At 43.5% G+C, this 18,667-nt stretch overlaps 1 protein-coding gene across 1 annotated transcript in view; it reads right to left on the bottom strand.

The window, feature by feature from the left end:
• ANTXR2 (ANTXR cell adhesion molecule 2) overlaps positions 1-18,667 on the bottom strand; it is a 148,713-nt gene that overhangs the window by 74,010 nt on the left and 56,036 nt on the right. The window contains exons 11-12 of the mRNA XM_083367172.1: positions 7,525-7,603; positions 1,413-1,508 (exon numbers count right to left, since the gene is read on the bottom strand). Coding sequence (XP_083223298.1) covers positions 1,413-1,508; positions 7,525-7,603 — 175 coding nt within the window. The remainder of the gene's footprint in view (positions 1-1,412; positions 1,509-7,524; positions 7,604-18,667) is intronic.

Genomic DNA, 18,667 nt, shown 5'->3' with positions numbered 1-18,667 from the left:
GAGAGCCCAAAGCCAGCTTGATGCAGTCAGATGTTCGCTAATGCTCACGAAAGAGCGAACAAACTGTCAACAGCCAACACTTTTTTAACAAAGGAGGAAAGGCACTCCGCAGCCTGGCGATGCCTGCGCGGACGGCAGATCAAGTCAAAAAATAAATAAATAAAACCCACCAACTGGCTCCTGCCAACAATTAAAGCAGGATGCCCCCAATTCAATGGACACGCGAGATGCCAACTGGCTGCTGCCAACGAGGAAGACTGAACGGTCAGGAAGAGAGGAGGAAAAAGGAAAAAGGGAAATGTCCTCCTTCGATGTAAATTTTGTTCCATTCCTGTCCCGCAATACAGATTCGGGCAGGCGCGAGCTGAGATGAAATGGCAAAAATCGGGCTTTAACGACAACGATGCCGGCTGTTGAAAAAGAGAAGGCCAGCTTTATGCCATTCCGTGGGGGGGGGGATGCAGGAATTGAAGTTACAACACAGGTAGTCCTCGAATTATGACCACGGTTGAGCCCAAAGTTTCCAGTACTAAGCAAGACAGTTGTTAAGTGAATTTTGCCCCGTTTTACAACCTTCCTTGCCACCTTTGTGAAGTGAACGCCTGCGATTGTTATGTTAGTAACACAGTTGTTAATTGAATCTGGCTTCCCCCCCCTCCCCCCTGAAGTTTCTTGTCAAAAGGGGATCACGTGACCCCGGGACATTGCAATCGTCATAAATACGAGTCAGTTGCCAAGCATCTGAATTTTGATCACATGACCACGGGGGAGGCTGCGACGGTCGTTAAGTGGGGAAAACGGTCACAAGGCACTTTTTTCAAAGACCTCGTAACTTTGAATGGTCACTAAATGAAGAGTTGTAAATCGAGGACTAGCTAAAGTCAGCATATATGCTATCACCGCAATAAAACGCGGTGCCTTATCTTGGGCCAACTGTCACTATCTCAAAGACTACACTTTGGGATAAAATTGGGATTTTAGAACTCAGGGCTGTTTTCTCATAGCACCCTATTAAGAAGCTTTTAAAGGTAAAGAGGGATTTATCCAGATATTAGCGTCGGTTCCATGTGTGTGTTTTTTTAAATTAGTTCAGTAGGGAATTCAAGGGAATGCTAATTAGGACGGAAGGGTGCCGGAATATAAACTCCAGAAGTCAACCAATTAGGATCTTGCTGATGAGCCAGCAGTTCAGTAAAAGCAGACAAAGGTGCTGGTTGCAATGATATTTACATTTGCATTCGGTTTGCAAGAAAAGATGCCTCCTTCGCCAGTTTGATTACGAGCAAATCAATAACACTACATTGGCTATGCTGCTGCTCACCCAAACTGAGTGAAGACAACAGATCACTGTTTAAGAAATCACTTTAAGAAATGTGGACTTCAACTCCCAGAGAGGGAAAAATTTTACTTACCACTTTGCAACACAGAGGCCAAAACCACCACAGAGCAGCAATCGCCAGCAACAGTAACAAAATGAGGATAATTATCAGTGCCACAATGCCATTTGTCTGTCGAAAAAAGAGACAGAAAGATCATAAAATTTAATTCACGTTTCTGGTAATGAAAAGGCAGGGATCTCTTTCTGAATCATGCTAAATCGGACCGAGACAAAATAGGATACTGACTTTGGTGTGTCTGCAGATTCCTTTCTTGTCATATGACGGGATCGCTGACACAATCTACAAGTCATAAAAGGGCCAAGTTTGAAGGCCCCTGATATAGACTGTTGGGATGAAAAGCTTATAATTGACTTAAAAAAAATAGTCACGGTGCTGGCCCAGAACAGGGTGGGCAATTATGGCAACTTTATGACTTGTAGACTTCAACTCCAAGAATTCCTGAGCCAGCCAATAAGTAGTAAAGTTGCCATAGTAGTTGCCCACCCAGCCTAGAGACTAGGAGACTTGCGAGTTCTAGTCCAGCCACAACCACTCCCGCGCAAACTGCAGATTCCGTTCAGTCACATGTAGAGCTTATGGTAGGACCAGGCACATCGCAGTGGTATGCAGAGCTCGCCAGAGACAGGCCACCCAAGCACCAGTCGGAGGAACCAACTAGGAAAGGTACTAGGGCCCTGGGTCCAGTCAGTGTGGGGTTCTTCAGGAGCCAGAGAAGCGTTTGTCGCACTGGGGCTCATCGTCCCGTTAAGCCTAAACTTAAGCTCTCAGTATAGCTACAAGAAATTCCATGCAAAATGGAATTGGACTTCGGCTCGGCGGTCTCAATTATTTCACACGACACATTCAACCTTGTATGCAGACGCAGCAGACAGTGGGCCACATTAAGACCGTCAGACATTATTTTTACAGATTTTCAGAATGCTTGGGTTGAAGTTAAGGGTGAAGCCACCTTATTAGTGAAATTTAAAGGGTTTTTGGGGCACCTGGATGTCATAGTAGTAGAGGGCCCTAAAACAAGTCTTATAGGACTTGATTGGTTTGAGGCTTTGGGCATTCAAATAACAGGCATTAACCTGACACAGACAGCAGACCTCAAGGCTGTTTCTGAGGAATTTGCGGATGTTTTCAAGTCAAAACTAGGAACTTATACTGGGCCACCCATCTCTTTTAAATTAGATCCTAACGTTGTTCCGATAAGAATCAAACCTCACAGAGTTCCTTTAACCTTAAAACATAAAATCGATTCTGAAATCAATAAGTTAGTAGAGCAAGGTGTATAGCAGCCTGTTGATAGGGGGAGTGGGAAACTCCTATTGTCACCCCACTAAAGCCCAACGGGGAGGTTTGCATTTGCACAGACTACAAATGCACATTAAATAAAGCCTTATATCAACATGCATACCTGGTCCTGATAGTCAGCCATATTTTAGCCTCTTTACAAGGGAGAACCATTTTTGCTAAACTTGATTTAGCGCAGGTGTATCAGCAGCTGCCGGTAGACGAGGCCACAGCCACGGCTCAAACTATAGTGACTCATAGAGGAGCATTCAAAGTCAAATGCTCGCAATTTGGGGTTAGCGTTGCACCAGGCATTTCCCAAGGAATTATGGAGCACACACTTAAAGGAATTCAGGATGTCTGTCCTTATTTTGACAATGTTCTCATTGCCAGGGAATCCCCAGAAGTATTGGCCAACAGGCTCAGGGCTGTGTTACAAAGGCTACGCGATGCGGGCCTCAAGTTAAAGAAAAACAAATGTAGTATTGGGGTTTCTTCAACGGAATTCTTAGGTTTCCGTATCGATGCTAGTGGGATTCACCCCGCTGAGTCAAAAGTTAAGGCCATCAAAATGGCTCCTAGCCCAAAATCAAAAGCAGAGCTGCAAGCATTTTTGGGGCTCCTGAATTTTTATCACACATTTCTACCTCATAAGGCTGCAATAGCTGAGCCCCTCCACAGGTTACTTGATAAAAAAGCCCCTTAGAAGTGGACTGAATTACATGAAAAAAGTTTCCAGGATCTAAAGGCCCTCTTTTCAGAAAAGTCCACTGTAGCTCATTACATTGAGTCTAAACCTATATGTCTTGCATGTGATGCATCTCCCTACGGGGTGGGGGCAGTCTTAAGCCACATAGAGAAGAATGGGAAACAAGCTCCTATTGCGTTCTATTCTAGAACCTTATCTGCTGCTGAACGTAATTATGCACAGATCGATAAAGAAGCCTTAGCCATAGTGGCTGGAGTCAAAAAAATTTATGATTATTTATATGGCAGGGATTTCACTGTCTTCACTGATCACAAACCCTTTTGGGGCTTATTCACCACAGATAAGCAAACTCCCCACATACTGTCTCCAAGAATGCTGAGATAGTCTATATTTTTGGCTGCATACAAATTTAAGTTAGTTCACAAACCTGGAAAGGAAATGGGCCATGCAGATGGCCTCAGCAGATTACCACTGCCACTGATGGATCCTGATCCAGCTCCTGCTGCTAAAATATTGTCTATTCAGGATTTACCTGAGTTTCCCCTCCATGCTGGGGATATTGCTGCTGAGACTGCTACAGATATAATTCTGAACAGAGTATTGTCATGAGTACACACAGGCTGGTCAGTAAAAAGTCCAGGCCCCGAGTTCCAAAGTTATTTTGTCAGGAAACATGAATTGTCTGCACATAAGGGCTGTATATTATGGGGCAACAGAGTTATTATTCCCACATCATTGACGGACAGTCTTACATTCCTTACATGAAGGCCATCCAGGCATTGTACTGATGAAAGCTTTGGCTAGAAGCTACCTTTGGTGGCCTGGCCTGGATAAGGCTATGGAGGATCATGGTTGCTATACCTGTCAGAGGTCTAGGCCTGAAATACCTCAGGCCCCAGTTCATAGTCGGGAAGAAACACATACCCCCTAGTCTAGGGTTCATATTGACTATGCTGGGCCCTTCCAAGGACAGCTTTTTATGCTAGTAGTGGATAGCCACTCAGAATGGCTGGAAGTAGTTCCAGTCCCTAATATGACTACTGCTAGGACAATCCAGGTGCTGAGAAAACTCTTTGCAACACATGGGTTGCCTGATGTTTTGGTTTCTGATAATAGGGCTCAATTCACTGCTGCTGAATTTCAGGCTTTTAACCTCATCAGACATGCTTCGTCTGCACCATTTCACCCCTCTACAAATGGACAAGCCAAACGCATGGTGAGGACAACAAAGGAGGCGTTCAAGCGCATCATCACAGGTGACTGGCACCATAGACTGGCAGATTTCTTGCTCTGTCAACACACTACACCCTGCACAGCTACAGGAAAATGTCCTGCTGAGCTTCGTTGGGGAAGGCGATTAATTCACTGCATCCAGACAGGTTGCATCCAGACAGAGTGGCATCCGAAGCCTCTAAACCAAAACCCCCGAAGGGGCTACAAACAGGTGATTGGGTTTGGGCCAGGAACTATAGGCCTGGAAACTTGGGGGTTCCTGGTCAGGTGGTCAAAGAATCCGGACCCCTATCTTACAAAGTGGTGTTGGAGGGAGGGCGACTGGTCAGAAGACATATTGACCAACTTAGAAAAAGATTCCCTGAGTGGTCACTAAGTGAGGACTATGGCACAAGTCCCTCCCGAGGTCCTCAAGCTGGCATCCAGGCCAGCTCACACCAGCACCACCAGGGTTTTCCTTCTGCAGTGGAATTTGATCCAGAAGAGGAACATGGCAGCTCAGAAGTGCAACATGGAACCCCTGACCAGGCAATCTCAGCGACCGTTGTGCCTACTCTGCTAAACAGTCAGACTCTGGGGTGGGCCCACCAGAAGAGGCCAGCCAGAGCAATTCAACTCCCCCGGACACAGGAGCTCAGGGGAACATGGGTCTACCCAGCCCACCGGGTAAGCTGGTAGACCACAAAGTGACTGGAACTCCAAGGCATTCATCCAGACCACATAAAACCCCAGCATATCTTAAAGACTATGTTGTAAAATAAAGTGATGTGTAATTGTATGACCTTCGCTCCTTCCGACGGGATCTAAAAACCTATTTATTTGAACAAGCCGGCCTGGTCTGATGGGTTCGGAGTTTGGGTTTTAACATGGCTTTTAACTATTGTATTATATCGGGCACAATTATTTAATGTTTTTTTAACTTTTGTACTTTGTATTTTGATATTTATTGCCCTGTACACCGCCCTGAGTCCTTCGGGAGAAGGGCGGTATAAAAATTTAATAAATATAAATATATATATATATATATATTGCCACTACCTACAGAAATTGGGGGTAAATTGTAACTGCTGTAAGGCATGCTCAATGAGACGTTGTTTTATCTCTTTGTAGCATATTGCATTGACATATTGTTCTTTAATTTCGTTGTAGTCCACTCTCCTGAGAAGGTCGCGTAATGACTTCTAACTACCTTGGCTTAATAAAACATCACATTTATTATTGTTTAATATTATTTTAGTTTTTGGGCCTTGACAATTGTCAAGGGTGTTATAGCCTGATCTTAGGAGGGAGGGGTGTTATGTACTGGGCTTTTGGAATATCTTGCCATTGGTCAACTTTGGGCAGCAAGTATAGCTTCAATCCGATTGCTTAATACCATAGGGCCTGGCTATATATTGAAGCAGGGTGACTCCAATATCTCAGTACAGTTTCTGCTTAAATAAAGTATGAGTTTGTCTGTACTCATCTGCATGTTCTCGTTCCTGCTCATCAGAGCCCAAGACATAATATGCACTATGACTCTGTAGGCCAACTTTGCATTTCAGCAGGGTTTTTTTAATGTTTGGGATTTCATGTTTTGGATGAAAAGCTGCGGCTTTCTCTGCCAGTAGAAGTCAGCAAATATGTTTCCTGTTTATGAAAGTGACATAAAAGGTTGGGATAGCAAATGCCTATGTAAGCTCAGCCTAAAAGCATCCTGTGGATTTCCTTTATTAAGCAGCACATGGGCCTTTTCAGATTCTGAATCAGGAAACATTTTTAAGACTCACAGAGATGGAAAAACTCGACAACTGAGTTTACCCTGTATTCAGTGGTGGGATTCAAACATGTGAACAACCAGTTCTCTGTGTGGATGCCGCTCCCGGGCTATTCTGGGCCTGGGCAACAAAAAATTAGCTACCGGTTCTGCCAAAGTGGTGCGAACCGGCTGAATCCTGCCACTGCCTGTATTGCTGCAAACATATAGACATTGAATTCCAGCTGCTTAAAAATCTAAACATGTTGTTATGTTTACTGGTTGACCAAGGGTGGGCTGTTCATATTTTTTTCTGGCAAAAACTTTCATTAACCCAGAAACTAATAAACATCACCAAAACAGTAAAATAATGTCCATAAAATGAATTTGATCTGCATTTTTGTCAGATTGCTGCAACGCAGGCATTACCAAGAGGCTTTTGAGTACGTGTGTTTAATTTTCAATGAGAGAGAGAGAGGGGGGGGAATCCTTCTTTTGGAAGATGATCATTATGATCTAAACTTGCTTGCAATAAATCTCCTGGGGCCATTTTCCAGAGGTGAAAGAAAAGTGTGGTTTGTTCTTTAAAGAGGCTAGAGATGCCTCTCCACAGAGCCTCTCAAGGGAAGTGGGTTTAGGAGCCTTTTATGAGCCGTTGAGTGCATTACTAGCAAATAATCCTTGTATGTAAATAACAGCAGCAAGTGCCAAAGAGGTTTCCTGGGTGACCAAGGACAATTTGTCCCCTCTTGTAATGAAAACTGGAAGTCATCTTTATCTATTTCTTTTCTTTTTTCCTACCCTTTCTTTTCCTTTGCACTTTTTATTATTTTTATTATTTATTATAATTTCTCTATTGATTTTCCTTTTTTCACATTTAGGTGTATTAGTTTTTAATTACTGTAATCAAAATCCTTAATAAAAACTATATTACAACTAAGACCTGGATGACTAAGAATCTCCATAGAAACTCTTAGGATAATAAATAATCTCTGCCATTTTTAAAAATAAAAGTGAAAGCAAGTATGCCTGGCTTCGGATGCATCTCATGACTATAGCCTCTTTTAAAATTAGATACTCAGATATGGATTACCTAGTTTTGTTTTTAAAAATATAGCCTCCCAGATATAAATATACTTCTTTCTGGCTCTTATTGGCTGTGTACTTACACATTCTGTTGCCGTAATGGTTAAAGAGCTGGAAATGAGCGATTGCCCTTGATTCAAACTAACGTAGACATCCATAGTTCTGGGCAAAAAAGAGAAAAAAACACAACATTTAATAGTATACTTATATAGTGGATTGACCAGATATAGTTAAAACAGAGAATGTGACATTTGAGCCAAGTCTTAATGGTGTTAACTGGTTTCTTAAAAAGTTCAAAGCAAAAATTCAGAATTAAACTACAGACAAGTCCTCAACTTACAGCCACAACTGAACACAGCATTTCTATTGCTAAGAGAGACAGTTAAGTGAGTTTTGCCCCATTTGGCCCATTTTACGACCTTTCTTGCCACAGTTGGTAAGTGAATCACTACAGTAACACCGGTTAAGTAAATCTGGCTTCCCGTTGACATGACTCTGGGACGCTGAGACCGTCATAAATATGAACCAGTTGCCAAGCACCCTAATTTTGATTACGTGATCACAGGGATGCTGCAACAGTGGTAAATATGAAAAGTAGTTATGTCACATTTTTCAGTGCCTTTGTAACTTTAAACTTTAAATGGTTGTAAGTCAAAAAATAAATAAGAAAAGTCTCATGTAAACGATAAGACTTTTCTACTTCACAGGGCTTCTGGATGAGAGACCTCCATAGATTACTCAAGACTTGAGTGCATTTTGTTGTTGTTCAGTCACTAAGTTGTGTCCAACTCTTTGCAACCCCGTGGACCATAACACACAACAACAACAACAACAAAAACAAAAACAATAATAATAGTAATAGTAATAACAACAACGATGTTGTTGTTGTTGATGTTGTTGTTAGAAGAGACCTTTGAGGTCATCTCGTCCAACTCCCTGCTCAGTCAGGAAACCCTATACCAAATTTCAGGAGGCAGGTTGTTCCACTGATTAATTGTTCTGTCAGGAAATTTCTCCTTAGTTCCAGGTTGCTTCTCTCCTTGATTAGTTTCCATCCATTGCTTCTTGTCCTGCCTTCAGGTACTTTGGAGAATAGCTTGACTCCCTCTTCTTTGTGGCAGCCCCTGAGATATTGGAACACTGCTATCATGTCCCCCCTCGTCCTTGTCTTCACTGAACTAAATATACCCAATTCCAGCAACTGTTCTTTATATGTTTTGGCCTCTGGACGCCTGATCATCTTTGTTGCTCTTCTCTGCCCTCTTTCTAGAGTCTCAACATTGTTTTTACATTGTGGTGACCAAAACTGGATGCAGCATTCCAAGTGTGGTCTTACCCAGGGCATTATAAAGTGAGCTGAGTGGATATAGATAAATATTCTTGGTCCATATTCAAGAGACCCAGTATCAAAGCTTTGTACTGGATCTGGAAACAGATTGGTAGACCAAGTTACACTTAAGAAACATTCAGTGGTAGAAAGGCAGTCCCAGCGACTCATCCTGCTGGCCAATGGCCCAATGAGACCCTGGACTCAACTTAACTTACAAAAGACTTATATGACCAATATCGCTACTAATAGAAAACCATAACCACGAATCCTAGCTCAACTGTCCTCCCAGGAGCATGGAAGTAATAAAAATAACTATCTGAAAAAAAAAAAAGATCTGAGTGGTCAACCCAACTGTGAGTTCTTGAGATGTGAAGAATTACATGGATTCACTCATGTCCATAAAAATGTCAGGCCTGGCAATAAACACCCTAATTACCACGCCAACAACATAGAAGTAGCATAAAGGCCCCTAATTAGGACTTGGTGGGGCTTTCGACAAAAGAGAAATTAGGCAGCAGAGAAACATAAATAGGAAAGTGGTTTCATCTTTCTTCAAATAACTTTGGGAAAACCCAAACACATGTTAAGGATTAATGCTCAGCAGCTCCTGGTCTGAATTCGAACAGTCTCAGCAAGAGTCAGATTTTCATAGGCTCAAGGTTGACTCAGCCTTCCATCCTTCCGAGGTAGGTAAAATGAGGACCCAGATTGTTGGGGGCAAGAAGCTGACTTTGTAATAATGCCGCTTGGGGGGGGGGGGCGAAAGCCCTAATAATAAGCAGGCATATACATAGAATGAAGGCTATTGCTAAGCACATTGGTTTGTGCTTAAATTGTAAGCCGCCCTGAGTCTTCGGAGAAGGGCGGGATATAAATGGGATTAAAATAAAATAAATAAATAAAAATAGATGTTTGTGGATTTACGGTCTCAGGAGCATTTTACTTATTCAGGCTGAACTGCCAGCTAGATGACAGTTTATCTCAACTATCCTCTATGTCAGTGTTTCTCGACCTTGGCCGTTTGAAGACGTGTGGACTTCAACTCCCAGAATTCCCCAGCGACTTAACCAATGCCTCACTTAGCAACATAAATATTGGGCTCAATTGTGGTCATTAAGTTTGAGGGCTAACTGTATTCAGGATTGTAGATTTCTTATAACTGAAAGACAGATTGAAACAGACCTGAAATGTCCCCTAAAGATTTGTTTGTAAAACGTACATGGAAACATGCTTATTTTCAGAAGATTTGTGAAATTCACCGGCAACGCTATGCGTTAACGTGCAAACCTCAGAATCTGCCTTTCTTTTTTCAACATTAATTATTCCCATCTCCAAGTGTTATGTGCTCAGGCATTTAATCAACAAAAATCCTCATTCAGACTGGGCTTTTAACTATTCATTTAGTGACCATTCAAAGTTACAACAGCACTGAACAGGTGTCTTGTGACCTTTTTTTTCATATGTACAACTGTTGCAGCATCCCCATGGTCAGCTGACCAAAATTCAATCGCTTGGCAACTGACTTCGGTTTATGACGGTTGCAGAGTCCCCGGGTCACGTGATCACCTTTTGCGACCTTCTGACAAACCAAGTCGACAGGCAAGCCGGACTGACTTAACAACCGTGTTACTAACTTAACCACTACAGCAGGGGTCTTCAAACGTGGCGTTTTATGACTTGTGGACTTCAACTCCCAGAATTCCTCAGCCAGGCACGTGTGGTTCCCTTAACAAAACTGTGGCAAGAAATTGGGCAAAACTCACTTAACAAATGTTTCGCTTAGCAACTTAAATTTGGGGCTCATTTGCGGATGTGAGCCCAGGACTACCAGTATAGGCTCAAACAGCTCAGGGTGCCCTGTCAAGACAAATTGGATTTTTACATTGGGCATGACTGGGGCAGGTTTGGAGCACTCAATAATGTGTGAATGGGTGCCAGGCTAATACAGGCACTACCTAAATGTTTACCGCTTTTGAGACAGGGGGAGACAGCAATAAGGGCCGTTTATTGCTCTCTGTGTCAACTTCCTCTGCGGCATTGTAATTCACTGTACTAGACTGCTTCTCCTAAATAACCAACAGAGAACATTGCCAGCAAGGCACAACACTAAAACAAATGAGTCCTCCTCGGATCAGGCCAAGCTTTGCTAAGTATGCCCTGCTGACCTGGCACCTCAATGAAATGAGCGATGAGGGGGCCTCTTCCCAGGCCAAACTATTATGCCGACGCTCTTGATATCTCAACCCTCCAGTAATCGGAAGCCGCAAAGCACAATACCCTACATGGACAAGTCAGTGTGCGTTTGTTAGTGCCACTCGCCAGATCTGACCCGCCCACCCCCTGGGGTGCAGAAAGCAATAACTATGCTTTCAGATAGTTTGGGAAGTTTTATTTCAAAGTGGCGCCCTTTCCATGCTGTTTTTAATTGACATAATGGAGGATCTTTGCTAGATCATTTGGAGGCGCTGTGCTGGTTTTCTACATCTCTATTCTCTCTCCAGGAAATATTTCAAACATTGGTTGGGGTGAAAGCTCTGATGACCTCCAGCTGGAAGATTGCATGCTCTCTAAAGATCTGCCATTCCCACTCTTTTCATCTCTTTCTGTCAGAGAAAATGAAGCAGCTGGACGTGTTTGATCCCTCCCTATTTCTGACGTTTGGACGAGACTTTTGAGTTACATCTTGAGGTGGCCAGAATCAAACTGGATGGCTGTTGAAGGTCAAACGCTCTCCAAATTTCAAATCTCCAAATCAAATTAGGCCCATCTATCAGGGCTCTCCAAACTTGGCAACTTTTAAGACTTGTGGACTTCAACTCCCAGATTTCCCCAGCCAGCATGGAATAATGGTTAGTTATTATTAATAAGACTTAGCACGCTGTTGGGAGATCCTTGGATGGCTGGAAGAATATCTGAGGTAATTTGGGAAAGCAAAGGAAGCAATGAAGGTGAAAACTAGTTGCACTCATGTCACAAGCAGACAGGTGGTCCTTGAGCCCAAAATTTCCCTTGCTAAGCGAGTCTTGCCCCATTTTACGAAGGTCGCAAAAGCGGTGCCAGGACAAAGCAATTCTCACTGGGCTCTTCTTGTGACTTGGGCTGTTTATGCGGCCTTTCCCCCCCCTTAAAAAATGTGTTTTTTTTCCCCCCAACACTCAACAATAGCACAGCTGTCCTTCTGTCTAGTAGAGATCTCAAACCTGCAATTTGGCAAAAAGAAATGTGGAAGACTCTCCAAATCCTGGGCTCAACTATAGATAGTCCTTGAGTTACAGCCATTCACTTAGTGACCGAAGTTACAACAGCGCTGAAAAAAAGTGACTTATGAATATTTTTCTCATAAGTTGCAGCATCCCCGTGGTCACGTGATCAAAATTCGGGATGCTTGGCAACTGATTCATATTTAGGATGGTTGCATTGTCCTGGGGTTGTGTGATACGCTTTTGTGACCTTCTGATAAGCAAAGTCTATGGGGAATGCCGGATTCGCTTAACAACCCTGTTACTGACTTAACCACTGCAATGGTTCACCTAAAAAATGTGGCAAGAAAGGTCATAAAATGGGGCAACATTCACTTAACAACTGTCTCACTTAGCCACAGATATTTGGGCTCAATTGTGTTCATAAGTCGAGGACTACCTGCACGGGATCTTGACCGCCATGAGAAAGTGGTCCCAACCAAAATAATCCTGACAGACAGTGATCCTCACCCGACCCATTTTTATCAACAGCCCCACATCTTCAGTAACATAACAACAACAAAAACAACAACAATAATAATAATAATAATAATAATGTTGGAAGGGACCTTGGAGGTCTTCCAAAAACTTTCCAAAACACATCAAGAAATTGCAGCTTCCTGAAATAACTCCAGCAAAGCTACAAAAAACTGCGCTACTTGGAACATCTTACATTTTAAGGAGATACCTGGTTGATACCTAGGATGCTAGCAGCAACCTGTGTCAACCATTAGTGCCAGTCAATTTGAGTGTTCAGTTGACGGAAGTTCATGTTTAATGAATAAAAGTATTATTATTATTATTATTATTATTATTATTATTATTATTATTATTATTATTATTATTATTATTATTGACAAATTCGCCATTAGTCAATTGCAAAAGGCAGCCTTACTAGGAACTGCTTCCATCCTGCAATGATACGTATAATACCATCAAACATCCACATCTGCCTATCCCAGGTCCTTGGTAAAGACTCGATAGGTAGACAAAAATGCCAAATCCAGTCTGAACATCTTGCTGACTGTGATAATAATAATAATAATAATAATAATAATAATAATAATAATAATAATAATAATAATAATAATAATTTGGAAGGAATCTTGGAGGTCATCTGGTCCAACCCTCTGCTCAGGCAGGAAACCCTATACCATTTCAGACAAATGGCTGTCCAGTCTCTTCTTAAAAACTTCCAGTGTTGGAGCATTCACAACTTCTGGTGGCAAGGTGTTCCACTGGTTAATTGTTCTAACTGTCAGAAAGTTTCTCTTTAGTTCTAGGTTGCTTCTCTCCTTGATTAGTTTCCATCCGTCGCTTCTTGTCCTGCCTTCAGGTCCTTTGGAGAATAGCTTGGCTCCCTCATCTTTGTGGCAACCCCTGAGATATTGGGGACACTGCTATCATGTTACCCCTCATCCTTCTCTTCATTAAATTACTTATTAATTAATTAAAAGGTTGATTAATTAAAAGCATTGTCCTTAGGTCAACTTTGTCCTGAATTATCAATGGATGATGTGCATTGCTTGTGGGGAGAGAGAGAGATGTATGGTTTAAATATATGCCATTCACATCCTGACTTCACTTTCTTTTAGCTTTAATAACTTTAAAATAATGCAAAAACCGATTCACAAAAGTAGGCCAATGTTTTTGAAAGCATTCTTAACTATACCATATGCCTCTTTAAATCATTTTTATCAAACAAGTTGTAGAGTTCATTTCAGTCTTTTTTTTCCTCCCTTTTTGCAACCGCTTACTGGTATTTATCCAATTTGTTCCTTTCTTCTTGCCAAATTGCAGGTTTGAGATCTCTACTAGACAGAAGGACAGCTGCGCTATTGTTGACTGTTGTGGGGGGGAAAAAACATTTATTTTTTTTAGGAAAAAAAAAAGACTGCAGAAACAGCCCAAATCACAAGAAGCAGCCAGTGAGAATTGCTTTGCCAGTCAGTATAAAATGTAATGAAGTTTGGATGTTTTTTTTAAAAAGTGAAGTACTAAATATTGCTCTTTGTGGCCTGTCTCATTGGCCACCAACAGACTTAAACCACATAGAGTACTAAGATGTATATTTTCTTGCGAATAAAGCCAACGAAGCATTGGTCTTCCTGTTGTCCAAATCAGAGCATCCACTGCTGTACAAAACCAGACTTTCAGATAAGAATATGGAGTAGAGAGGCTTTACAAATCTACCGACAGCTCTTTCTGTCTCCTCTTCTCTGCCTCCATTGCTGCAATTCCCCATAAGCCCCCAGATGTTCCAGGATGGACAGCCGGGAAAATAATTCTTCAGACAAGTCACCACCACTTTCGAAAGAGGGATGTTCACCACCACCTCTAAACAATGAAAACATCTGGGTGGCATTTGTCAAGATGCCTTTTGTGTCTAGAAGCAGAGATCAATCTCTCAAGCCAACGAACGCTTTCTCACCCGGGTGGTCTGGGCTATATTGCAAACTCCTCAAGTGCCTTTGCAAACCCCAGAAGCCAAATGTCTAGTCTTATTTCAAAAGATGTGACAACCCCTGCCCAGCAAAAGACTTTTGTTGGAAAAGCCAAAAGAAAAGCTCGCACTAGACTAGATGCTGCAAGCTAATGAGGGTGGAGCAAACAGCTGGCTTTGAGGACATGTCCACCAGCACATTGTTAATTATTTAAAGGAGAGGACAGAGGGAGCCATCAGCACATCTGTCACCCATCGCCAGGCAGAACCTCTTTGCAGGACCAGATGTGTTTATTCCGGAGCGCTACTAACTAGCTTCTTAATGGTTCGGAATCTTTCGCCAAAAGTTAATTAGACAAACACACTAAATAGCCGTCACCTCGCACAGCGGCCCCTTCCCTGCATGCCTCTAAAACAAATAAAGATAAAAAACGACAGCACCGTAATGCTGACCACTCCTCGGATGCCACTGCTCAGCCCCAAGGGTGAAGCCCATAGGAAGAATCCACTATATAAAATTTCCTTTCCCTTTGAAAGGAAAAAGGCCATTGAAAATTCAAAGTTGGGGGCCTTCAAATCCAATGGAAGAGCCAACAATTACAAGACCAGCAGAGCTTCATTCAATAGCTCTAGCAAAAAAAGATCAAAGTTCCCAACATCTCCAGGGCTGATTGATTTGTAGGATCCAATCTGGGTTGGTCACCGGGACTCATGCTGGAACCCATCTTCAGGGGAATGTCCCTTTGGGCTTTGGGTTATCAGAGAGAAGTTCCCTCAGGATGGGCTCCAGAACGAGTCCAGAAGACAAAAACCTCTGGTGACCAACCCAGATTGGATCCCACAACAGTATCCTGGGATACGTACATTCACCTCGATTCACTGACAAATTAGTAAGTAAGTTGCAGCAGCAACCAACAGAAGTCCATAACGATCTCCTAGATCGGTAGGAACATCTTCGTGTGGTTTATATCCTTTTTTTAAAAAAAATAAAAATAAAAACCTTTTCAAATTTAGGACAGCCATTAAAAAAAAAAAAGAAGAAAGCCGGGTGTGGGAGAAGAGAAGGGAAAGTGCATAGGAAATATTAGAAAGAAATTGGATGGATATTCTGTAATAATCACCCAGTGTGAATGTTTTAAAACCCAAGTCTTCACATTGCCTTTTTTTTTTTGGACAAGTTGTGCAGAATTCTTCAGGAACATTTCCAATAGGGGGAGAGTGAGAAAAAATAGTGTATGTGCACCAAATCAAGGCTAAAAATGTGGGGGCTTTTAGTTCTGCTTGTGATATCCAGACACGTAGGACCAAAAGGACAGAAGAGGGATGAGACCTTTCTGTAGAAGTGTTCTGTACCAGCCTGCTACCGGCCCTGCAGAAAAGACAGGGACAACCCCTTTTACAAGAAGGCAAGAGGCTGGAATTACGCCTGCCAAATTTACTGATACAAAAACAAATAGAACAAGACACGAACCAAGAAACAGGAGCTTTTCAAGCGGTTGCCTTCAGCAAACCAGCCCTCCCACGCATTCCCCCTTAAATACAGTTCAGGGCGTGGCTTCTCTCTGCCTCCTTCCAAGGAGCCCCATTGCCTTCCTCTGTTTACTCCTGATTGACTGCCTCCTGCGTCGGGCGTCCTTGAACAGGGCCAGCTGTGGGTCATCTTCATCCACGCTGTCAGGCTCACACAGCTGGGTCTGCGTCGTGACCAGGTGAGAGGGGCCTGGCTGAGGGCTCTCATCAAGCTCTCCAACCCCCTCAGCAAGCTCTTCAACACCCCCCTCCTCCTCCTCTGAGTCGTTCGACCCAACTGCCGAACCCACAGGCTGACCCTGAATCACAACAAGAAGAAGACCAGGCTGAGCTGGAGGGCAGGGTCAAACGTTTCGTCAGTTTGGAGTCTCTGTGCCCTATAAGAGACCTAAGTCCAAACCTCTTGAAGTCCATTAACTCTAATCTGGCACCAATTTGCCTTGACCACTAATGCTAGACACTGGAATGTCTGCCATGAATAACATCTGGGAGAATAAAGACATTAGCCTTACAACCAAATGCAGATTTGTTAATGCAGTAATTTTTCAAATTAGAATAGAATCGAATAACACAGTTGGACGGGACCTTGGAGGTCTTCTAGTCCAACCCCCTGCTCAGGTGGGAAACCCTATACCAGTGATGGCGAACCTTTTAGAGACCGAGTGCCAAAACCGCAACCCAAAACCCACTTATTTATCGCAAAGTGCCAGGGCCGCATCAGCATTGTGGTGCCCTCGGGGCGGGGGGGGGCAGGGAAGCATCTCTGAGTGCCGCTTCGGCACGCAATAACCAGGGGTGCAAAAATGGACCACCGTGCTGCAAGGTGCAAAAATGGCTGCTGCCACACCACGGGGTGCAGATACAAGGCGCTGCACCACGCAAGAACAGGGCAGGGCTAGTTAGTATCACGCAGGCGCTAGCCCTGCCCAATTTGCAGCCCCTCCCTTTTCTTCCAATCCACCAATCGACAATGCTTGTTGACTTCTGCTCTACCACCTCTACTCGAGCTTGCTAATCAGCCGCTTCCCCTCCTTTGTGCTGAGCGGGGCTCCTGCACCAGGTGGCGGTGGCAGCCTGATGGACTAGCTACTGATGGCGGTGGCACACGTGCCAACAGAGAGGGCTCTGAGTGCCGCCTCTGGCACGCGTGCCATAGGTTCGCCACCACTGCCCTATACCATTTCAGATAAATGGCTGTTCAATCTCTTCTTTAAAACGTCCAGTGTTGGAGCATTCACAACTTCTGGAGGCAGGTTGTTCCACTGGTTAATTGTTCTAACTGTCAGGAATTTTCTCCTTAGTTCTAGGTTGCTTCTCTCTTTGGTTAGTTTCCATCCGTTGCTTCTTGTCCTGCCTTCAGGTGCTTTGGAGAACAGCTTGACTCCCTCTTCTTTGGGGCAGCCCCTGAGATATTGGAACTCCACTATCATGTCACCCTTCATCCTTCTCTTCATTAATTTAAGACATGCCCAATTCCAGCAACTGTTCCTTATATGTTTTAGCCTCCAGCCCCTTGATCATCTTTGTTCCTCATTCGAAAAGTCAATTGTGCTAGGAGCGATCAGCCAAAAAAGGAGAAGGAACTGCCCTAGCAGCTCTTGGCTGGACACGGTAAAGGATGACACCAGATGACCATGATGGATCTGCAGGAGGTGGTGTGAGACAGAGGGGCATGGAGAATGCCAATCCACAGAGCGGCTGAATGGCTGACAACGATGATATCGGTACAGGTATTCTTCAACTTATGACTATCACTTATGTTGCTAAGTGAGGGTCTGTGACAGGTCTTGTGATGGGTCAGGTGTTAGTCATCAATGAGTCTTGTGATGGGGAGGTTATATCAGGTCAGGGTCACTGGGAGGTACACATCAATGGGCACACTGATCTACAACCAGCCTACGAAGCCCTCGGAATCCAAATCAACCACACAGCCAAGCAGAGACTGCACGGACCCTCAATCAACCCACGCAAGGCCCCCCACCAGCAGTTCACTCCCCCCAATGATGTAACCTCCCCATCACAACATCCATCACAAGTCTCTCACTGATGACTCACACCTGACCCATCATCACAAGACCTATCACAAGACCCTCACTTGACACACCCAACGTACCTGAAACCCTTACAGACAGAAGAACATTGGCATCCCCTAAACTCCGCTGAAGATGTTACCTAGGCTGGTAGCGAAACGTTCAGAAACCGATCCACAACTCGGAGAATGAACCTTCACCCTCATCCTACACCCGAGCTACAGATATTTCCCACTGTTGCAAAAGTAACGAAGTTGTTTGTTGAATCTGGCTTCCCCATTGACTTTGCTTGTCAGAAGATCGCAAAAAGGGGTCACATGACGCTGGGACACTGCAACCATCATAAACCCATGCCAGTTGCCAAGCGTCTGAATTTTGATCAAGTGACCACGAGGATGCTGCATGGGTCGTGTCAAAAACGGTCATAAGTCACTTTTCCCAGTGCCGCTGTAACTCTGAACAGTCACTAAATGAACTGTTGTAAGTCAAGGACACTTGAGAGTAACTCCTACTAAACTCAGCTGAGGTTCACTTCTGAATAGCCTTGCAGAGGACTGCACTATATATCATTATTTCTTCTTTGCAAACTGGTTTTAGGAGGACACGGTTGTCTACCAACCATATCATATTCTTCCAGAATGACTCAGCTGTGTC

The sequence above is a fragment of the Vipera ursinii genome, assembly GCF_947247035.1.
Source record: "Vipera ursinii genome assembly, chromosome: 7".
Classification (NCBI taxonomy): Eukaryota; Metazoa; Chordata; class Lepidosauria; order Squamata; family Viperidae; genus Vipera; species Vipera ursinii.
Note: the sequence above shows the minus strand (reverse complement) of the source record. Positions and strands in the feature narration are given on the sequence as shown.